This window comes from Oryctolagus cuniculus, chromosome 4 (genome assembly GCF_964237555.1).
Source record: "Oryctolagus cuniculus chromosome 4, mOryCun1.1, whole genome shotgun sequence".
Taxonomy (NCBI): Eukaryota; Metazoa; Chordata; class Mammalia; order Lagomorpha; family Leporidae; genus Oryctolagus; species Oryctolagus cuniculus.
This window is the reverse complement of record NC_091435.1, coordinates 81296687-81320063: the sequence shown is the minus strand read 5'-3', so window position 1 is coordinate 81320063 and position 23377 is coordinate 81296687. Positions and strand designations below refer to the sequence as shown.

Below are 23377 nucleotides of genomic sequence, written 5' to 3'. Positions count from 1 at the left end.
CCCAGATGGAATTCCAGGCTCCTGGCTTCCTCCTTACCCAGCCCTAGCTATTGCAGATGATTGGCAGTTGAACCAGTAAACGGAAGATAACTGTCTCTGTCTCTGCCTCTCTGTCACTGCCTTTCAAGTAAATAAATAAAACTTTCATCAGTAAACTTTTAAAAAGGAAGTGAAAGGGTGAGAGGAGATTGCTTAATGATGGTTTAGGATGAGGTTACTGGTAATGACTAGCTAAAATGTTGAGAGTTGAGGTGAGTAAAAGAAAAGATTTTGGAGAGAGAATCCCAAGCAAAGAGCAGAGCATCGGATGTGCTGTTTATATGGAAGCCGCCAAGAAGATGATGAATGCTAGAATGATAGTGAGTTAGGGGCTGAGATTCTTCACTGAGGAGCAGATGGTGACCAGGAAGTTGGTAAAAGACTCTAATGAGGGTAGAGTGTTCCGCAGTCTGATGCCGTGCACTTCAGAGGTTAGGTCGTATGCTACAGTGATCAGAGAGGATGGAAGCCTTGGACTAGGAGGACCTGGTGAGTCCCAGCTACGCACCAGTCCTGGGCTCAAGATGATGTGGACCCTGCCCCCAGGAAGGATCAAACCTGTCGCTCCCCCTCTTCGTGGAGGAACGACACAGGACCCTGCGCTGTTCTTTCGTCTGCTCGGCCCTCCCCGGGTTTGCTGCTGGTTCTTCCCGGGTTGGCTACTATCCCTTCCACCTCCGTGGAAGGGCAGTTCCCCCTGGCCGCATTCCCCACTTCCGCAGGGGAGCGGCACACCGCCGGCCGGCTTTCTCGGGGGCTGCACGGGTTCCCTTAGATGTTCCCCATAGATGTTCCTGGTGCATGCCGTCTCTCTCCTCCTTTATAGTCCTCCTCCGCCAATCCTAACTCGGCTGCCCACACGCCGAGTACGCTGCTCTCCAATCAGGAGCAAGTCCTACAATTTATTAGTTGAACTGGAGGCAGCTGTGCGGAAGCTGTTTACTTCTCTCCCAGCGCCATATTGTGGGAGAGCAGATGCATAGAATAAGTCTTAATTCGAGTAACTTAGTCTAGTCCGGATTGCTCCCCACAAAACCCAGCAGGCATGGGAACATAGAAATAGATATACAACCACAAACAATGGAAGGAAGTGGGTCATAAAGAAATATTAATGGCATGAGAGCATGAATGTAGATTTTGTTGTGGGGACTGGCTTCTCTTAGGAAGTGATATTTGAGCTGTAACCAAGGGATGAACAGGAGACAGGTAGGGGATCTGTGAGAAGTGGATCCTGGGTAGTGTCTGGGACCCATGCAGGAGCAGTGGCCGAGGTGGGGAAGAAGACTGGTGTGCAAGACAGGACAGTGAAGAGAGAAGGGCTGGGCAGGGGAGATGGCCACTCTAAGGCAGTTTGGCTGAAGCAGAAATGGGGTTTGAAGAATGAAGAGGGGATTAGTTAGGGAGATGACAACTACATTTCCCAAGCAACCAACCGTGAAGGTGGAGAACAGCTGAAGGTTTGGTCCTGAAGTAAGTATAAGAGCCCGGCTGAGTGAATCTAGCATATCATGTGTTTGCATCACTACTGTGTTGCTTGTGGTAATTAGACCATAGTGTTACACAGTCCACAGTAGATATCCACAATAGATCCACAATCCATAGATTGTTAATTGTCGTGGTTAAATTGAGTGTTTCTGGAAATCAGCTGTAACCTGGGAAGGTAGAGCTGAATGGAACCTGACTCAGCCCTGAGAAGCTTGGATGTGTCTGAAATCCATGGAGAATGAGGCAGGAGGAACCATTATGTGTTTATTTCCAGGCCATTTTACTCCTCAGACATCTCAACTTCCCTCAACCCCTTTATCAGGTGAGACCAGGCTAATCTGACTTGACCGTCAGAGACAGAAGGTAGCAAAGACCATCCTACAGTAGACAAAAACCACTCTGGCCAGTTGGTCCCAGTGGTCTCACCTGGGAGCCCAGACTACCAGATTTCCAGTTTCTACCCCGCACTTCTAGTTCTCCAAATGTCAGAGGTGGAGAGACACGCAATGGGTTTAGGGGAGCGTCCAACTCTAGTCAGCCCTCCCCTCCCTTCCTGTTCTTTCTCAGATCCTTGGCCGGTGGGAGCCCACGAACAACATTTTTCTTCTTCTCCAAGAGTCACTACTAGGAGTTGTCTTTAGGCAGTTATAAAATTGGAAAAAAAGGAGCTCATGGATACTTGCTCATAAAAATAGAAAAAGGTCTGGTAGCAAATTGGTAACCAGGGACTTGGCTAATTTATTTTTTTAGATTTTTTCCTGAAGTCCATGCTCCAGGAACAGAGGAGACCAACTTCTGTTTACTCCCGCATGTGCAATCCCTGGGTCTCCCTGTTGGGGGTGAGTAATTTCGCCTGGGTCCCAATGGTCCCTGAAACCTACTCCAGGTGAAAACATGTGATCCTGGGGGAGGGGCTGGGGTGGAAAGAAGGAGTGCAAAATCTGGTGCAATGTGCTTTACATGCCTCATCCCATTAGAGTTTACATGAGAACTGCATGTGGCAAGATACATTTATTGAACTGCTTATTTTAATCAGTGCCTCACTTTTCAAAGAACTAATTGTTCCTGAGAACATCTGGGTTATCAAATTTCTAAGTACTCCAAATTAGCATAATTTCATATTAATTATTTTTATAGGAAAAGGTAGGACAAGGAGCTAGGATAGAACAGTAATTCTACTTTTAATTAAAGAGTTACTTTTGGGAGGTGTCTTCCCAAATATCTGCTTGGGTAAGGTTTTTTGAATTATCAGTGAACTTTGTATTCAGACTTTTATGGTGATGAGAAGTTGATGAGAAGTGTTCTGTTGTTTCTTTGGGCTCTGGCTGTGTGACCCATTGGTGTCTTGTCTCTCCTACTCTGTTTCCATAGGCTGTTGGGTCGCTTCTCATCATGTTTGTGATCCAGTGGGTCTATACCCTGGTTAACATGGGTGTTGCTGCTGTTGTGTATGTCTACATTGGCCGGGCCAGTCCAGGCCTTCACCTTGGTAAGTAGCAGAGCCATTTTGGCACTACTTCTCTTATTATCTTTAGCATTCATTGAAAAAAACAAGTTTTGAACATCTGTCAAATGCTAACACTGATTCATTTTCAAGTAGCTTGTATTGAGAGGGAGGAACATGACACACACATAAATGATAGTAAATGAAAAGCAGTAACTTGTTGTGAGCTGTGGTAGATCTGTAGAAGTACAGTGAATGACAGCAACAGCACCAGGGATGAAATGGAAGTGTCCTGTTGTGAGATTCTTCTACTGTATGTAAAGTACTACACTACCCCCTGAGGAAGATTCTGGTTAGTTTAAGATGTACACTAATAAACCCGAAGGCAACCACTAAAATAACACCACAAAGAGGAACAGTGAATAAATCTGTAGAGAGAAAATTGAAAGAAAAATTCCTCAAATCAAAATAAGTCAGAAAAAGAGGAAAAAGATAATCAAGGACATGTGAGCCAAATAAAAAACAAATAGGGGACAGTGTTGTGGCACAGGAGGTTAAGATGCCACCTGCAATGCCAGCATACCATATGAAAGCCAGTTCCGGTCCTGGCTACTCTACTTCCAATCCACCCCCTGCTGATGTACCTGGGAAAGCAGATGACCTCAGCACTTGGACTCCTGCACCCACATTGGAGACCCAGATGGAGTTTTAGGCTCCTGGCTTCAGCTGGGCCCATCCCTGGCTGATGTGACCATTTAGGATGTCCCTTTTGTAAAGTTAAAGGGAAAAATTCATAAAGAAGACATAATAATGCTAACATTTGTTTACTTAAAAGCAGAGCTTTGAAATATGAACCTGTAGCAAAACATGATACAACTTAAAGAAGAAATAGATATGCTTACAATCATAGTCAGAGATTTCAGCACCAGCCACCCAGTAACTCAGGGCTGGGAATGACCAGTTGTGGGCCATGTAAAGCCCACGAAATCATTTGGTTCTGCCCTGCCAAGGCAACTGCAGGCAGGACTTGAAACTCATATAGCAGGCTAATTTTTTTTTTTTGATGTGTTGATTTATTTGAAAGAATTACAAGGAGAAAGGGAGAGACAGAGAAACACACATCTTCAATCTGCTGATTCACTCCCCTCCCTAAATGGCCACAATGGCCAGGTCTAAGCCAGGTCAAAGCCAAGAGCCAGGAATTTTATCCGGGTCTCCCATGTGGGTGGTAGGGGCCCAAGCACACTTTGGCCATCTTCCTCTCCTTTCCCAGGCCATTAGTATGGAACTGGATCAAAAGTAGAACAGCTGGGACAAAAACCAATGCCCATATGGGATGTTGGTGTTGCAGGTGGCGGCTTAACCCAGTACACCACAATGCGAGCCCCTAATTTTTAAGTTGATAATTTTGTATGGCCTGCATATGATATTATAAGTATCCAAATGGCCCTTGGCAGAGAAAAGGTTACTCAACCCTGCAGTAACTGATAAATAGACATAAACTTAGTAAGGCTATGGAAAACTTGAATAATACTATCAACAAGGCTGGCTGAATTGACATTTACAAAAACTCTACCACCAAAAGCAGAACAGACCTTCTTTTCAACTGTACATGAGACACATACCAGAATGACCCATATTTTAGGGCATAAAATATTTTAATAAATTAAAAAGTACTCTAGTCAGTACCAGAGCACTGTTCTCTGGCCAAATGGAGAAGTTCTTAGGAGTAAATAACAGAAAGATCCAGAAAATCCCCCAGTGTGTAGAAGAACGCTAAGTCACTGAAGATGTGAAATAAATTACAGGAGCAAAATAACTCATGATTCAAAGAAGAAAACAGAAATGAAATTACAAATATCTTAATAATGAAAATGCAGAGGGGCCAGCACTGTGACACAGCAGGTAAGGCCACCGCCTACAGTGCTGGTTCAAGCCCTGGCTGCTCCTCTTCCAGTCCAGCTCTCTGCTATGGCCTGGGAAAGCAGTAGAAGATGGCCCAAGTCCTTGGGCCCCTGTACCCACATGGGAGGCCTGGAAGAAGCTCCTGGTTCCTGGCTTCAGGTAAGCCCAGCTCTGGCTGTTGCGGCCATTTGGGGAGTGAACCAGCAGGCGAAAGACCTCTCTCTCTCTGCCTCTGCCTCTCTCTAGCTCTGTGTTTCAAATAAATAAATAAATCTTTTTAAAAATATGCAGAGTACCAAATTTGTGGGATGTAGCTAATGCAGTTTGAAGGGTCTTCAATAACTTCATGTAAATGCATTTTATGGAAACAATCTGCATGAATTTCAAAATTGTTTTTTTAAAAATATTTTATTTATTATTTATTTGAGAGGTAGAGTCACAGACAGTGAGAGGGAAAGACAGAGAATCAGTGACCCCAACTTTCAATTTAAAAAGCTAGAAAAAGAAAAGCAAATTAAATCCAAAGTAAGAAGAAAAAGAAAACAATAAAGATTAGGGTAGAAATCATTGCAATATAAAACAGAAGAAAAATAGAGAATGCCAATGAAACAAAAATGTGAGAGGACCAATACAATTGATAAACCTCTAGTCTGACTGATCAGAATAAAAGAACAGAAGGCCTGTGTCGCTCCCCCTCTTCGTGGAGGAGCGACACTAAACCCTGCGCTGTTCTTTCATCTGCTCGGCCCTCCCCGGGTTTGCTGCTGGTTCTTCCCGGGTTGGCTACTGTCCCTTCCACCTCCGTGGAAGGGCGATTCCCCCTGGCCACATTCCCCACTTCCGCAGGGGAGCGGCACACCGCCGGCCGGCTCTCTCGGGGGCTGCACAGGTGTTCCCCTTAGATGTTCCCCTTAGATGTTCCTGGTGCATGCCGTCTCTCTCCTCCTTTATAGTCCTCCTCTGCCAATCCCAACTCGGCTGCCCACACGCCGAGTACGCTGCTCTCCTCCAATCAGGAGCAAGTCCTACAGTTTATTGGTTGAACTGGAGGCAGCTGTGTAGAAGCTGTTTTCTTCTCTCCCAGCGCCATATTGTGGGAGAGCAGGTGCATAGAATAAGTCTTAATTCCAGTAACAGTCTAGTCCGAGCTGCTCCCCACAGATCCCCCTTTCTTTTTATTTTTTGGCGTTGATACGCGCCTGTCTTCGGTGTCCCGCGGCACACACTCTGCTCTGCTTGCTAGAGTTGCCACAGGTTCTTACAAGTCCTATCAATCAGGCAAACCGAATCCGGGTCCTCTCTTCGCCATGTTGTGAGGAGGTTTTTAGGCGCTGATACGTGCCTGTCTTCGGTGACCTGCGGCTCATACTCTGGTCGAGCTGCCTGCTGGTACTTATCGCCCTAATCAGGCAGACCGAATCCAAGCTCTCTCATTACTGTGTTGTGGGGAGGCCTTATTGATGTTAATTCGTGCCTATCTTCGGTGACCTGCGGCGCATAAGCTGCTAGCCGCCCGCAGGTGCTCACCGCCTCCCTAATCAGGCAGACCGAATCCAAGCTTTCTCATTGCCATGTTGAGGGGAGGCCTTTCTATTTCTCTATTTCTCTATCTCCGGGCATTCCTATTTCTCCCATTTTGCTTCTATCTTCCAGCATTCCTATTTCTCTCATTTTACTTCTAAACTTCTGTTTCTCTTATCCCTGCGACTTTCCGGTGCCCGCCCCGAGGCTGCTTCTCGGCGGCTTTCTGGCTCTGAGCCGCTTCAGCCCGCGCCTCTCTCATCTGCGTGGCTCGGCTTTGCGCGCACACTCCGCGGTCTCTCACTAGCCCAGCGTTCCCTATCTACTTGAGCCCCGCACACTCTGTCTGCGCGCGGCAGCCTCCGCGAGTCACACAGCGTAGCTTGCGTCTCCGCCACTAGCATTCAATCTAAGTTCCCCGGGCTAACCTGGCGAATTCAACCCAGCTCACGTTTCTGCGCCTTTCGGTCTGGCTTCCCGTCCTTTGCTCCTCAGGCTAATCTGACGGATTCCAACCTAGCTCATACGTCTCCGCTTCTGGTTTCAACTCTTCGCCCCCCATTCCCGGGCTAACTTGAGAATCCCAAAGTGGCTTTCGTTTCCGCCTCGGCCTGCCCCCCCGCGGCTTCAATTTCCCCAACATTTTTCTCTACCCGGTATGTTTCCCCAAGCTTTCCTCCAACAATACTCCTCCCTCATTTCTCCTGGCCTCTCCCCACAGTCCGCATCCGAGTCTGTTTGTTCTAGCTTTCACTTTCGCTTTCGACCTTAGAGATTTCTCCCAGCTTCCCCCTGTAGTCCGTATCTGAATCTATGCCTAGGCTTTCAATAGCTCCTTCCGGCACCTTTTTCGTCCGGCTTTTCCCTAGGCTGTTTGCTAGTCTCTCTCTCCGATATTTTCCACTTCTTCCCGTTTCTTCCCTCCTAAGTTTCCTATCCGTCCTAGGTTTCCTATCCGTCCTGGGTTTCCTATCCGTCCTGGGTTTCCTATCCGAGTCACGGCACCATTATGTCGCTCCCCCTCTTCGTGGAGGAGCAACACAGGACCCTGCGCTGTTCTTTCATCTGCTCGGCCCTCCCCGGGTTTGCTGCTGGTTCTTCCCGGGTTGGCTACTATCCCTTCCACCTCCGTGGAAGGGCAGTTCCCCCTGCCACATTCCCCACTTCCACAGGGGAGCGGCACACCGCCGGCCGGCTCTCTCGGGGGCTGCACAGGTGTTCCCCTTAGATGTTCCCCTTAGATGTTCCTGGTGCATGCCGTCTCTCTCCTCCTTTATAGTCCTCCTCTGCCAATCCCAACTCGGCTGCCCACACGCCGAGTACGCTGCTCTCCTCCAATCAGGAGCAAGTCCTACAGTTTATTGGTTGAACTGGAGGCAGCTGTGTAGAAGCTGTTTTCTTCTCTCCCAGCGCCATATTGTGGGAGAGCAGGTGCATAGAATAAGTCTTAATTCCAGTAACAGTCTAGTCCGAGCTGCTCCCCACAGGCCTGAATTACCAATTCAATGAATGAAAGAGATTTCATCATTTGAGATTCTGTATATATTAAAAGGAAGGTAAAGGAATATTGTAAATGGCTTTGTTTCAATACATTTGACAGATAAGTGGGACAAATTCCTTAGAATATACAAACTAACAAGTCTCACAGGAGAAGAAATAGATGTAGAGCTATTCAGGTCATCCATTAAAGAAAACTTTTCCACACAGAAAACTGTAGGCCCCAAGTTCACTGATGAGTTTAGTGGTGAATTCACTAATGAACTCTAGCAAACATTTAGGAAGAAAAAATTTCAACTCAATATGAGCTCTTTGGAAAAGTACAGTTAGCACACTTTATGGATATACTTGCAGAAATTCATAACAAAATGTTAACAGATTGGATCCAACAATACAGGTGTTTGGAAAGGATGATACCTCATGACTAAATATCTCAGGAATCCAAAATAAGTTTTAACATTTGAAATTGATTCACCATATCTAAATATGAAAGGAGGAAAACTACTAAACATTTCTGAGAAGAAATTGAAGAATAAATTATAGAAGTAAATAGATATGAGCATATTGTGTCCATGAATTAGAAGATTCAATATTTGGGGCCAGTGCTGTGGCGTAGTAGGCTAAGCCTCTGCCTGTGGCACCAGCATCCCATATGGGTTTGTATCCTAGCTGCTCCTCTTCCAATCCAACTCTCTGCTAATAGTCTGGGAAAGCAGTGAATGACGGCCCAAGTGCTTGGGCCCCTGTATTCATGTGGGAGACCTGGGAGAAGCTCCTGGCTCCTGGCTTCTGATCAGCTCAGCTCCAGCTGTTTTAGCCATTTGGGGAGTGAACCAGCAGATGGAAGATCTTTCTGTCTATAACTCTACCCTCTCAAATAAATAAATAAAATCTTTAAAAAAAGAATTATCTTTCATATATAATAAAAAAAGACTCAGTATTCTTAAGATGTCAGTTGCCTCCAACTTCTTACATAGGTTTGACACAATCATGGTCAAAATATAAGCTCCTTTCTTTTGTAGAAGTTGACAAGTAGTTTTTTTGTTTGTTTGTTTGTTTGTTTGTTTTTTGACACGCAGCGTGGATAGTGAGAGAGAGAGAGACAGAGAGAAAGGTCTTCCTTTTGCCGTTGGTTCACCCTCCAATGGCTGCCACGGCTGGCGTGCTGCGGCCAGCGCACCGCACTGATCCGAAGGCAGGAGCCAGGTGCTTCTCCTGGTCTTCTGTGGGGTGCAGGGCCCAAGCACTTGGGCCATCCTCCACTGCACTCCCTGGCCACAGCAGAGAGCTGGCCTGGAAGAGGGGCAACTGGGAAAGAATCCGGTGCCCAGACCAGGACTAGAACCTGGTGTGCCGGTGCCGCTAGGTGGAGGATTAGCCTAGTGTCAGCGCTGGCCGACAAGTAGATTTTAAATTATTTATATAGAGAAGCAAGTAACCTCTGATAACCCCATCAAGTTTATTAAAGAACAAAGTTGGAAGACTTGCACTTCCTGATTTTAAGACTGATTTTACATTTTTTTCATTATTTTATTTATTTATTTTTTATTTGGGAGGCAGAGAGACAAAATCAGGCAGAGAGAGCTCCCTTCTGCTTGTTCACTCCCCAAATGCTCACAAAGGAAGCCAGGGCTCAATTTAGTTCTCCCATGTGGGCTTCAGTGACCCAAGTACTTCAGCCATTACCTGCTATCTTCCAGTGTGCACATTAGCAGGAAGCTGGAATTGGGAGTGGAGCCAGAATTTGAACCCAGGCAGTCCAAGATGAGCTGCATGTGTCCTGATTGGTAATAAACTGCTACATCAGATACCTGCCCCTCAAGACTGTTTTTAAAGCTAAAATATCAAGATAGCCTGGTTTGGAACAAGATAGACAAATGAATCAACAGACAGAGTAGAGAAATCAGAAGTTGACTGAGACATAAATGGTTGATGGATTTTCAAAAAAAGGTGTAAAGGTAATTCAGTGTGGGGAAGAACAGTCTTCTCAACAAAGGGCACCAAATCAACTAGAAAGTCTTGTGCAAAAGTAAATTTCAACTCATCTATCATATCGTGTAAAAGTAACTCCTAGTAGATACTAGAACTAAATGAAAAATCTTTTTTTTAAAGGATTTATTTATTTATTTGAAAGGCAGAGTTACAGAGAGGCGGGGGGTGAGGGAGGTCTTCCCATCCAATGGTTCACTACCCAAATGGCCACAACAGCCGGAGCTGCACCGATCTGAAGCCAGGATCCAGGAATTTGGCTATCTTCTGCTTTCCCAGGCCATAGTAGAGAGCTATATGAGAGTGGAGCAGCCAGGACTCAAAGAGGTGCCCATATGGGATGCCGGCATTGCAGCTGGTGGCTTTACCGGCTATGCCATAGCACCAGCCCCTAAATGAAAAACCTTTAAACAGTAGAATTTCTGAAAGAAAATATAGAAGAAACCCTTTGTGATTATGGGTTATATAAAGATTTATTAGATATTTTAAAGGCAGGAAAAATGAGAAATTGGGCTTTGTCAAAATTAAAGACTTCTTATTTTCAAAAAACACTGGTAAAGGAATACAAAGGCAAGTCATGGACAGTGAGAAAAATATTAGCAAATCACACTTCTAAGAAAAAAAATTTTAAATAGAAGAGGAAAAAAATCACACTTACGATAAAGTACTTTTATCTGGAATATTTAAAAACTCGTAACTCAATAAGAAAAACAAAAGAAAATAACAATAGTAACAAAAATGAGCAAATGTTTTAAACAGGCTTCACCAAAAAAGAGACATGATTGGTGAACAACACATGAAAAGATGCTCCGCATCATTCATCATTAGGGATATGTAAATGAAAACCACAATATGTTACTTCTACACACTTAGTAGAATGAGTAAATGACCACACCAAGTGTTGGCAAGGACTGTCATTCACTGTCAGAGGGAATATAAAATGATACAACCACTTTGTAAAAACAATTTGACAGTTACTGCACTTCTAGGTGTTTATCCAGAAAAACAGAAAGCATATGGCCATACAAAAACATGTACACAAATATTCCTAGCAGATCAATTTGTAATAGCCAGGAACAAATGTCCATCTGGCAACTGTAGATAGAGTGTGGTATATCCTTATAATGGAATATACTCAGCATTAAAAAAAAAGAATGAACCACAGATACGTGGACAAATCTCAGCATAATTAAGCTAAATCAAAGAAACCAGACAAGAAGGGTACATATATATACAATTATTAGAAAAGTAAAATAATCTAGAGTGATTGAAGATCAGTGGTTGCTTTTAGATGTGGGTGGGGTGGGGATGCCTGGGAAGGAGACTCAGGAAGCAGCTTGAGGGAATAACAGAGGTGAGGGTATGTTTATGATATGTTTGTCCAGTGGTTTCACCGTGTGCTCTCATATGTATGTCAACACAGACCAACCTGTACACTTTAAATACAAGCATTTGGTCCTGAAAACGTTCCCCAGGATTGGTCTTAATCCGGTGTGGTAAGGCATGCAGACCTGGAAATGACCCCCAGAGCCCTAGAACCGAGCCTGGCATGCCTTGTGGGCCATGTGGGGAGGGACCATAGTCAAGGCAGCAGAAGAGGAAGAGGGCAGAGCACGACCCAGAGCCTTTATAGGTTTTTTTCTGGGAAGGAATGGGCAAAACAGGGCAGGTATACTGAGGCCTGGGTGGTTTGAATAATTCCAGAAAACCCTGGGCTTCAGGGGTGATCTCTGGTTGTCCAGTGGTGGGGTGGCCTAGGGCACGGAGAGAGCTGGCCTGATGAAGGAGAAGGTCACTGTGCTGGCTGCTCTGCATATCTAAGGCGCACTCCACTAGACCCCCATGGGATCAAGTCCCAAAATGCCAGAGCATCAAGAATACAGAAAATCAAGTCAGTCCACAGGTCTTAGCCTGTCCTCTGCTGCTAAGACACGACACCACAGACTGGGTAATGTATATACAGTATAAGTTTATTTGGTGCATGACTTTGGAGGCTGGGAAGTCCAAGAGTGAGGGCCCATGTTTTGGTGAGGGCCTTCCTTCTATGTCATACGTGGCAAAAGACATGGGGGCAGCTAGAGAAAAGGAGAGGAAGAGAGCAAGCGAGCCAAATTCCCCCTTCCGTCAGGAGCTTGCTGCCGACAGCTCGCCCACTCCCAGGGTAATGCGTTCATCCATTCGTGAGGGCTGAGCCAAAGACTGCACCTCTTCACACTGTGGCCTTAGGGGCCACACAGGAGTTTCCAACACAGGAGCTTTGGGGGCTGGGAGGCACATCCAAACCGTAGCACTCACTTCATTGTGTTATCAGTTACTCCTCAATAATGAAGCTAATTACAACATACATGAGGGAGCCCTTTTCAGCACAATTTTGTGATGCTCCAATGTAGAATAATGTAATTTCTATCCTAACTAAATTAGATAGACTAAAAGAATCCAGGCAAAGTAAAAGAAAGTGTTCTTCAGAATTAGAATAAGTATGTTTTAAAAAAGATGTACCGGGCCAACGCTGTGGCACAGCGGGTTAACCCCCTGGCCTGCAGCGCCAGCATCCCATATGGGCGCCGGTTCTAGTCCTGGCTGCTCCACTTCCAATCCAGTTCTCTGCTATGGCCTGGGAAAGCAGTAGAAGATGCCCCAAATCCTTGGGCCCCTTCACCCATGTAGGAGACTCGGAGGAAGCTCCTGGCTCCTGGCTTCGGATCGGCGCAGTTCCGGCTGTTGTGGCCAATTGGGGAGTGAACCATCGGATGGAAGACCTCTCTTTGTTTCTCTCTCTCTATCTCTCTCTGCCTCTCCTCTCTCTGTGTAACTCTGACTTTCAAATAAATCTAAAAAAAAAAAAAAGAAGAAAAAAAAAAGAAAAAAGATGTACTTCAAATACTCTAAGTGACATGTGTATCAAAAATAGTGATTTAGGGGCTGGCGCTGTGGTATAGCTGGTAAAGCCGCCACCTGTCAGTGCCAGCATCCCATATGGGCACTGGTTTGAGTCCAGGCTACTCCACTTCCTGTCCAGCTCTCTGCTATGGCCTGAGAAAGCAGTAGAAGATGGCCCAAGCCCTTGGGCCCCTGCACCCACGTAGGAGACCAAGAAGAGGCTCCTGGCTCCTGGCTTCAGATTGGCACAGCTCCAGCCGTTGCAGCCAATGGGGAGTGAACCAGCGGATGGAAGACCTCTCTCTCTCTGCCTCTCCTTCTCTCTGTGTAACTCTGACTTTCAAGTAAAATAAATAAATTTTTAAAAATAATAATGATTTAGAAAAGCGGTAATGCCAAGAAGAGTTCCGTCAGTTCATTTAATGGATAGGATATATTTTAACACAGTGATGACATCAGTGATTGCTTCTGAATTTCTTAAAAATATAGTTTGATCTTAAGTTTAAATACTTCTCAGATAACTGTATACAGGAATGTACACAATAAAATTTCAGGCTCATTTCTACCTAACGTTTAGATAATTTGGAATCTAAATGAACAAATAAATAGGATCAGTTAATAAAATGTTACAATTATCTTCCTTCTAATAATCTCAAAATATAATAGGAGGCTTCCCTTGGCAATTACAGATATTAATGCAAGTCTAAAATGTATCCTCTTCTGACCATAAAAACCCTGAAAGATACTGAGTAAACACATGGGATCAGTCGTAAGCCATTGACATTAGCCAAGATAATCTAACGTAAGTCTCTTAAAATAACGCTGACTTCCTGATCATATATTTATCATCTCATTAATCAGTTTGCAACCATATCTATGTATATATAATCTGGAAAAGCATTTTCTAAAGTTACATTTGATTTCTTTTTCTAAAGTTATTTATAATTTACTTTGTGAATTTTCTTTAAACTCACACCAAAGGAAGGGATGGATTTCTTTTTTTTTTTTTTCAGGATTGATAAAACCTAAATCACACGTCTGATATCTGGATTATTTGGCCAATATCAATAACAATCTCACTTCAAATGTCAGATCTTAGATGTTTACATGTCAGGCTGTCTGATTCATTTAACATCTGCTGAAAACTTCCTAGTTCTGGATTCAGTGAGGGTTACAAGGATGAAAAACACACATTCCCTTGTTCTCAAAGAGTGTATGGTCTAGTAGGGGATTTTCCTAATTTTATTTTATTTTATTTATTTGTTGAAGAAACAGACATATAAACAGAGACAAAGAAAGAGCTCTCATCTGCTGATTCACTCCACAGATATTCACAACAACGAGGGTTGGGCCAGGCCAAAGCCAGGAGCCAGGAACTCAATCCAGTGCTCCCATGTGGGTGGCAAGAATCCAACTACTTGAGCCATCACCTGCTGACTTCCAGGGTGTGCATTAGCAGGAAAAAGCTGGAGTAGGAAGCAGAACCAGGACTTAAGCCCAGGCACTCCAGTATGGGTACACCACAACCAGTGTGTTAACTACCATGCTAGACACCTGCTTCCAGTAGGGCATTTTGTAGCATGCATTGAACAGAGATCAGTATGAACCTAAGAATAAATGCTATCAAATTTATTTTTTAATTCATAAGATTGAAATTAGAAAGTCTCCTACCTTTTTCCTCATAGCACTTTATCCAGTTTCTTTCTTGGGACTTAGGAGTTTAGAGATATATTTTTAAAAAATTCTGTGTTTATTTGAAAGGCAGAGTTACAGATTGAGAGGGAGGGAGGGAGGGAGGGTGGGAGAGAGAGAGAGAGAGAGAGAGAGAGAGAGATCTTCCAACCATTGGTTCATTCCCCAAAAGGACTGCGCCACATGGAAGCCAAGAGCCAAGAGCCTGGAATTACATGGCGCTGGCAGGGACCCATCTTCTTCTGCTTTCCCAGGCACATTAACAGGAAGATGGATGGGAAGCAGAACAACCAAGACTCAGACTGGTGCTTACATGGATTGCTGGTGTTGCAGGAGGCGGCTTAACCAACTATGCCGCAACACCGGTCCTTAGAGATACTGTTTTGGAGACTACACATGGTACAAAGTCCTTAATGGACTGCTCTCAGGGAGTATTATATTATTTAGTTAGACTTAAAAAGGAAAAAAAAAATTGTGCTGGTTCTGTGAATGTGTGTTGGGGGTGTCCATTCACTATGCAAACTGAATTGTGGGGCAGGTGTTTGGCCTCCTAAGATGCCTGCATACTGCATTGGCATGCCAGGGTTTGATGTGTGGCTGCAGCTCCTGATTCCAGCTTCCTGCCAATGTAAACCTTGGGAGACAGAGGTGATGGCTTGAGTAGTTGAGTCCTTGCCACTTTTGTGCAAGACCTGGATGGAGTTCCTGGCTCCCTACTGCAGGCATTTAAGGGAGTGAACCAGTGGATGGGAGCAGTCTTGTGTATCTTTTTCTCTCTCTCTGCTTCTCAAAAAAAACTAATAAAGGAAAAACAGCATGAAACCTAGGATTCTAGATGCCCATGCCTTTATAAACATTTATTTATTTATTTATTTATTTACAGAGAGGCAGAAAGAAAGAGAAGTCTCCCATCCACTGGTTCACTCCCCAAATGGCTGCAATAGCCAGAGCTGGGTCGATCAGGAGCCAGGAGCTTCTTCCAGTCTCCCACGTGGGTGCAGGGGCCCAAGGACTTGGGCCATCTGCTGCTGCTTTCCCAGGCCATAGCAGAGAGCTAGACCAGAAGTGAAGGAGCCCGGACTCCAACTGGCACCCATATGGGATGCCGGCACTACAGGCGGCTTTACTGGTTTCACTGCAGCACCGGCCCCCATCATAAACATATAAATGTCTTTCTTCCAGGATCAGCTTCCAACTTCAGCTTTTTCCGATGGATGAGGTCTCTTCTGATCCCCTCCTACAGGTTTGTGCTCACTGGGGGTTGCTACCAGGATGAATGACTGTCCCAGAATCCTGGGAGGCACCAAGGATATCCCATTTCTAGCTGGGTTTGGGCCGGAATTGTGTGGGAAGCTGGCAGTTGAGAACGTGCAGGAGACTCAGGTTTTGTTCCTCCTTCCCCCTCCACCACCACACCCTGGCCCCCTGCTTCAGGCCTTCAGAAGCTCATGCCCTCTGCCCTCTGACCCTCAGTCATGACGCAGAGAGGCTGCATCAGAGTCCGATGGTGAGAGCGAGGGAGGCAGCAGCTCTCAGTGCATTCACAGCAGCATCTGTACACTGCATGCACAAGATCGAAGCCCAGAGGAAGTGTGAAGCCAGGGCGCCTCAGAGCTGGTGGACGTGACCATCTTGCTGAGAGCACAGAGGCCAAGTGCAGAAGTCCGGCAGAGACCCTCTGTGTTCAGATGCATGGGGCAAGGGAATGCACCTGTCTGAGAAGCAGAAGGCCTCAGACAGGAGAGGTTTCACAGGCGCCCCCGTGTCTTTCCTCCTGCAGTGCTTCCTCACCTCTGAAGTCCTTGAGATCCTGGAGAATGTCCCCTAACCTCTGTCTCCTTTCCGTGTCTGCAGCCAAGGCTGCAGGCTGGGAAAATCCAGGCAGAACCCCACCCAGTGTTTATTTGGTTTCATTCTGTTGGTTGTTTTTGAAACTCTGGATGCACTTGCCAGTGTTTCCCAACTCCCACACCCAGACATTGCTAATGGATCTTGGGACCCTTTTCCATTGGTCCCAGATGTAAGTGCAGAACCTTTTATTTTCCCTCATATTTTTGCTGTGGTAAAACACACATAAAATTCGCCATCATAACCACTTAAAAGTTGATGGCTCGATGGTGTTCAGTACATTTGTGTTGTGCTGTGACCAACATCGCCATCCAGAACCATTCATCTTCCCAAACCCCAGGCCTGCCAAACACTAACCGTCCATTACCCAGAATCCTTTTCAAGACAGCTCTTTGCAAGAACCACCAATTGATTCAAGTTGCTGCAAGTTGGAGCTTGGGGTATTGACAAAAAGGGACCAGGGACTGCAGAATCTGAGAACTGGGGCCCAGGGACAGAGGCTGGAGTGTGTGGGGAACGCTCCCTGTCACCTGCTGGGGCTGGCTGGGCACATGTCCCACGTGGAGCTTCAGTAAAGGTGAGGTGACCTCTGTCTTTCAGATACTCAAGGCACCAGGTTGGGTAACTCAGGTCACAGCACACCAGTATTGATCTCTTATCCTTTATAACCTGAGAGAAAGTAGGGTCTAAGCGAAAATAGACTCTGTGTAGACCCTGCCTACAGAGTTTGGAGCTGCAAGCCATGTGTGGGTGATAATATCTGTCCTTGTCTGATTAACAAGAACATTTTCAGTCACTTCTGGTTTAAAGCCAAACAGTGACCTTGGGAAGGGGCCACTCTCTGTGTTACACCCTGGAGTCCTGGGGCTTCCCCTCCGAGGTCACTGCAGTGCTGTGAAAAGAAGAGATGACTTTTGGAAGAGAACAGTCAGTGGCTGAATAGAACGCAGTCCACACCAGTCCTAGCACAGTGTCCGGCTCAGTGGGTCGTCACTGGTGACGTTTTGTGGTGGTGCTTAAGGATGGTGATTCATTTTAAAATAAAAACTGGGTAGCCGTGTTCTTTATTCTGTAGTTTTGAACTCTCCCCTCATTGCAGCCCCATATGTCCTTCAAAACCAAATGTCCTCTGCCCAAACGCATTTGGCTGAGTTACTTCCTGTTACATCTGCAGCAACGTGGTGCTCGCTCTGACCTTGAGAAGGCTTCCTTTCCTGGAGCCATAGCAACTGTCCACATACGGGTTCCTAAGCCATTCTAGACTAGAGAGTAAAACATTATTACTCCCAATTCAAAAGAATGTGGTGGTTTCATCTAAAAAAAAAAATAAAGAAAAGATAAAGCACTGGCAAAAATACTTATTTGGTTTGGCATTTTTGCCCTTTCTAACCTTACTTAAATTTTTAAAATTTATCTTCATTCTGTTTGAAAGACAGAGAGATGGATAAAGAGAGATTTGCCATCTCCTGGTTCACTCCCCAAATGCCTACAACAGCCAGGGCTGCACCAGGCTAAACCCAGGAGCCTGGAATTCAGTCTGGGTCTCCCGTGAGGGTGGCAAGGACCTAAGCCCTTGAGCCATCTTCTACTGTCCCCCGGGCTGCTCACCAGCAGGATGCTGGAACTGGAGGCAGAGGGCACAGAACTCAGTCAGGCACTCCCCTATGGGATTTTGGTCATCCCAAGCAGCATCTTTTTTTTTTTTTTTTTTTTTAAAGATTTATTTTTGAGAGTTACTGACAGAGAGAGGGAGAGACAGAGAGAAGATCTTCTGTCCACTGGTTTATTCCCCAAATGGCCACATGGCTGGAACTGAGCCGATCTAAAGCCAGGAGCTTCTTCCAGGGCTCCCCTGTAGGTGTAGGAGCCCAAGCACTTGGACCATCTTCTGCTGCTTTCCAGGCCATAAGCAGGGAGCTGCATCAGAAGTGGAGAAGCTGGGACTCAAACTGGCACCCATATGGTGCTACAGGTGGAGGCTTAACCTATTACACCACAGCGCCAGCCCCTCCAAGCAGCATCTTAACCACTGTGCCACACACCCACCCCTTAACCTTGCTTTCTGAAACTTCACCCTTTGTATAAGAAACTAAGTTCTCGGGGCCAGCACTGTGGTGTAGTGGGTTAAGCCACCACCTGAGGTGCCAACATCCTATATGAACGCCATGTGGTCCAATTCTGATCTGGCTCCCTGCTAATGTACCTGTGAGAGGAGTGGATGATGGCCCAAGTGTGGGAGACCCGGAAGAAGCTCCTGGCTCCTGGCTTCAGATCGGCCCAGCTCCGGCTGTTGCGGCCATTTGGAGAGTGAACCAGCAGATGGAAGTATCTCTCTCCCTCTCTCCCTCCCTCTCTCTGATTCTGACTTACAAATCAATAAAGTAAATCTTTTTTAAAAAAGAAACTAAGTTCTCAGAAACCTTCAACCTATGTAATTTAAATAAATTCTCAACAGATGGCTGCAGTGCCTTTACCATGTGAGCTGAACTTCAATAGTGTGGCATTTTGCCAGTGTCAGCTGAAGCCTTCTGCTTAAATTCCTCCGATTTATGAAATTAAGTTTCTAGCTTTTTACAGCTCTCGAATCTGTTGCTTATTCGAACAGTTGAACCTTACCACTAGTAACGTGCACATTTCTTTGAGAGCAAACTTTTTTTAAGAGGGAACTCCTGCATAACTCATGGCTTGAGGACCTCCCACAGACGCTGGAACTGGAAAGGAGGTGGGAGGATGAGGAAACAGAGGCACGAGGAGGTCAGGAGGTCTCCTGAGGCCGCCAAGCGGCTTGGGGCCGGAGCTGTGGCTGGCTCTGTCTTCCGTGGCTGCCCTGACCGCCTGTCTGAGCTTCGCTCACTCCATTCTGCCTGCAGCGCGTTCCCAGTTTACTCCAGCTGCACCAGGGTGCAGAGCACCACTGGGGCTGGCTGTTGGCCTGGAGGCTACCTTTTTCTCCAGAACCTTTGCAGTTTGCCACTTTGCCGCCCTGCTAGATGACCTTGGCTCTGGGAAGCATGCCTCGTCCAGCTTTCTTTCCATGAGTTAGGAGAGGGTTTCTGTTTTTACTCTTCTCGCTTGTTACTTCATTTGACAAAAAGAAAAGCTACAAGAAAGGCAAAGAAAAGCTACAGAGCCCCCAAAATGACGCCATTTGGAAGGCAAAAGGGTCTTGGTAGGTTTCCTCCTTCAAAGTGTGTACTGCTTTATGGTTTTCTACTTAGGAAGGGTAAATATCACTCTCCTTATTTTAAAGTATGTGAAAATATTTCATAAAGTTCGTGGGAAATGGCATTAAAATAGAGGCTTATTTTGACACCAAGAGTTGCAGTCCATTTAGTTTTTCATAATACACATCTTCCATGAGCTTTTTGAAGACCCTTGCACTTTGAGTGCAGAAACTGTTGTACACACAGCATTCAGCAGTCACAATGGAACCCTTCGGCCCATGTTGAATGTTAGCCCAGGGGATGTTCTGCAGGTCCTCTCTCCGTCCAGAACAGAGTAGACTCATCTCCCTCGGGCCCCACTTGCTCTTCCCTTCTTACCATCCTCTGGGTCTCTCTCGCTAAAGGAGCTGGCGGTCCCCCCGGGAGCAGATCATCTTGGCGCCTTCCCCGGCCAGGGTTGACATGGCAATGACTCAGCTCACTCAGGAGAATGCAGACTTCGCCTCTCGGGATCGCTACCACCACTCCTCCTCCGTGAGCCGTGAACAGCTGATGCCTCAGTACTAGAAGCAGCGCTGAGACCCTCCCGTCTTGGAGCTGACCTGTACCCAGTGGACCGAAGCCCTGGGCCTTTTGTGGAGCTGCTTCTCCTCCCGCTGCTGCTTTGGACAATGGAAATCTGCATGCTGGTCGGGAGCCGCACGCCTAGCCCAGGTAATGTTAGGAAGAGCTCCACCTGGACACCAAGCCCGCCAGTGTGGAGAACCACATCTCACTGCTTCTGAGGGCCACAATAAATGCTTATTTTTAATTAAATTAAATTATTGATTTAATACAGCATCCATGTCCATGGTTCCAAGCCCCAAAGTATACTCATGGATAGAACGAAGTCTTCCTCCCATCTACTTTCCTTCTGCTCAGTTTCTACCCTGGCCGAAGGCAGCCATGCTCTCATGCACACTTCCAGTTGTCCTTTTGAGTGTACAGTCACACAGGAGTGTGGGTGCTGGTCACTTAAACGTGTGTTCTGCACCTTGCTTTTCTCCCTTAAAGATCTAGCTTGGAGATCTCTCCATAGCAGACACATACAGTGTCCTCATCGTCTTCCAGTTGTGCGATGAGCTGTGAGTTAGTCCACTCGTTCCACAGTGGTGGGCATTTGGATTCATTCCAGTCTTTTGCTACTGCACTCGGTTCTGCAGTTCATCATCCTGTACACTTGTACGGGTATAAAGATTATCTTCAGGGTAGGTCCCCAGGTGTGGAACTGCAGGGTCAGACGGTACTTGTATTTGTCAGGTCTTTGTAATTAAAAAGGGAATTTACCGTGAACTGCCCAGCGGCGACTCCTGTCTCCAAGGTGCCCGTGGGCTCTGACTCCCTGGGCACCTTCACCGCCACTTTGGTGCATGAACAGCACAGAGGAGACAGGACTCACCTGGTTCCTCCGTGAGATCAGCATGGCGTGGGTCACAAGCGCCCGTGGGTGGAAGGGGCTTAGAGCAGGTCAAGCCTGGGAGGGTCCTGGGGAGGAGACCATGGCTATGGTTGCTTTTAGGTAAGTTTGGTACCTGAGCCAGGGTCAGTGATTTTACCCCTGAGCTATGGAGGGAAGCATTGTTGAGTCACTGTGGCTCTTTCTTCTGTAGTAGACTGCCTCATTAGTCAGTGAGCCAAGAGTCACAGTGCTTTTTCAGAGGGCAGACTGGGGAGGGCACTTAACCTGCTGGTTGACACATGAGGCTCATGTTCCATGTCAGAGGACCTGGGCTCTATACCTGGCTCCAGCTCCTGGGTCCAGCTTCCTGCTAATGCAGACCTTGGGAGGCAGGGGTGATGGCTCAGGTAGTTCCTGCCATCACATGGGAGACCTGTACTGAATTCCCGGCTCCCAGCTTCAGGCCTGGCCCAACACAAGTATTTGTAAGCATCTGGGGAGTGACCTGCAGATGGGATCTCTCTCTCCTTCCTTCCCTGCTTTTGTCCCTTCCTCCCTCCCTCCTCCCCACCATCCCTCCATCCATCCCTCCCTTCCTCTCTCCCAAATTAATAAATAATTTTTTTTATTTTTATTTTTGACAGGCAGAGTGGACAGTGAGAGAGAGACAGAGAGAAAGGTCTTCCTTTGCCGTTGGTTCACCCTCCAATGGCCGGCGCACCGCGCTGATCCGATGGCAGGAGCCAGGAGCCAGGTGCTTTTCCTGGTCTCCCATGGGGTGCAGGGCCCAAGCACCTGGGCCATCCTCCACTGCACTCCCTGGCCACAGCAGAGGGCTGGCCTGGAAGAGGGGCAACCGGGACAGAATCCGGCGCCCCGACCGGGACTAGAACCTGGTGTGCTGGCGCCGCTAGGCGGAGGATTAGCCTAGTGAGCCGCGGCGCTGGCTAATAAATAATTTTTTAAAGTGTGGGTTTCTGTACCTCACCCTTAGGCTTTGTTGTCTGGTAAAATGGGAGGGGCTTCCTGGACTTCACATCTTTAACAAATGCCTCAGGTGATTCTAGCAAGTGGTCCTTGGACCGCCTTCTGAGAAACACTGACCTGTTGGGTGGGAGGGGCTCAAAGCAGGTCTTTCGTTCTCTCTGGGAGGTGCGATCTCATTTATGCTGGCTGTCCATGACATCTGCACTCGGGGAAGTGCCAGATTTCTGAGCGTCACCGGAACCAGCTTAAAGAAAGCAGACTTTGACTTAGCAGTGGGCTGTGTGTGGGGAAGAGAAACGCCGCACCAAGGCGGGCGATAGTTCCGAGGGGCTGAGTTCAGTGATCACTGGAGGCCCTTTTAAAGAAGAAGCTGCACCAGCTTCCTGTGGCTGCTGGCACGGAGTACACAAAGCAGGCAGCTCCAAAACAACGGACGTTTATTGTCACAGTTCTGGAGGCCAGAAGTTTTCCATCAGTGTCACTGGGCAGCTCAAGATCCAATCTAATCAACCTGCAAAGTGTTTGCCAAGTGAAGAAATAAGCATTCACAGGCTCCAGTGACAGGATGTGCATGTCTTTGGGGGACTATTTTTCAGGCGACACAGAAGGCTTTACTGAATCTGCTTTTTGCTTTTTTGAATTCTGCATCGGAAGCTGAAAAAGTAGCCCACTCTAAAAACCATAGCACTAGGCTGGCGCCGCGGCTCACTAGGCTAATCCTCCGCCTTGCAGCGCCGGCAGACCGGGTTCTAGTCCCGGTCGGGGAGCCGGATTCTGTCCCGGTTGCCCCTCTTCCAGGCCAGCTCTCTGCTGAAGGTTGGAGTGAGGTCTGTCCTGTCAGGATTTCTTCCTCTTGAGTTGAAGAATCCACTTCCCCATCTCATCTCTGTGAATGATGAAACCAAGCAAGAGACTGACCAGCATCCAGGAACAGAGGCAGAGATTGGTGACTGCACATTACTTTTCAACGCAGAGCCCTGCCCACCCATGAACGTGGCCAAGCTGTGGCCAATCACATTGGCCTCTTCCCTCCCAGGAGGAGCAAGTACAGGATGACGGCAGGGAGGCAGAAGCAGGCCCTTTGCCTATTCCAGAGGGCAGAGCTTGGGCGGTAGTTTCTGCCTCCCTGAGGGCAGGGGGCCAGTGAGGAGACCGTCAGGACATGAGAGCAGTGACAGAGGCAGACGCAGTGGACAGGGAGGTCTCCCTGGAGGTGGGGATAATAAGCTGCACCCAAGCAGCTAGTGGACAGAGGTGGGGGTCAGGGCTTTCCAAACGGGTGGACAGTGAGATCAAGGACAAGGAGATAGAAGCGAGTGGGAACTAACAGATAACTCAGGGTTGCAGGAGCACAAGTGGGTGGTGCAGTGTGGGGAGCAAGCCGGACTGGACTGAGTTACTGGAATTAAGACTTATTCTATGCATCTGCTCTCCCACAATATGGCGCTGGGAGAGGAGAAAACAGCTTCTACGCAGCTGCCTCTTGCC

The 23377-nt window shown here is 46.9% G+C and overlaps 1 protein-coding gene and 1 long non-coding RNA gene across 6 annotated transcripts in view; one reads left to right on the top strand and one right to left on the bottom strand.

Annotated features, from left to right (window-relative positions):
- SLC12A8 (solute carrier family 12 member 8) overlaps nucleotides 1–20297 on the top strand; it is a 190679-nt gene extending 170382 nt beyond the window's left edge. For 2 of the 5 annotated variants that reach the window (XM_051859211.2, XM_070072237.1), the window contains exons 11-14: nucleotides 2275–2363; nucleotides 2896–3013; nucleotides 15635–15695; nucleotides 19869–20297. In XM_051859211.2, coding sequence (XP_051715171.2) covers nucleotides 2275–2363; nucleotides 2896–3013; nucleotides 15635–15695; nucleotides 19869–20031 — 431 coding nt within the window. In that variant the 3' untranslated portion in view covers nucleotides 20032–20297. Of the gene's footprint in view, nucleotides 1–2274; nucleotides 2364–2895; nucleotides 3014–4925; nucleotides 5033–15634; nucleotides 15696–19868 lie in introns of those variants that run through there. The other 3 variants (XM_070072238.1, XR_007924633.2, XR_011387963.1) reach the window with 3 other exon arrangements.
- LOC138849302 (uncharacterized) lies at nucleotides 16948–21045 on the bottom strand. Its single transcript, XR_011387964.1, has 2 exons — nucleotides 20903–21045; nucleotides 16948–17614 (listed from the first exon to the last, which is right to left on the bottom strand). It is a non-coding gene; the product is annotated as an uncharacterized lncRNA (long non-coding RNA).
- Nucleotides 21046–23377: the final 2332 nt, after the last annotated feature.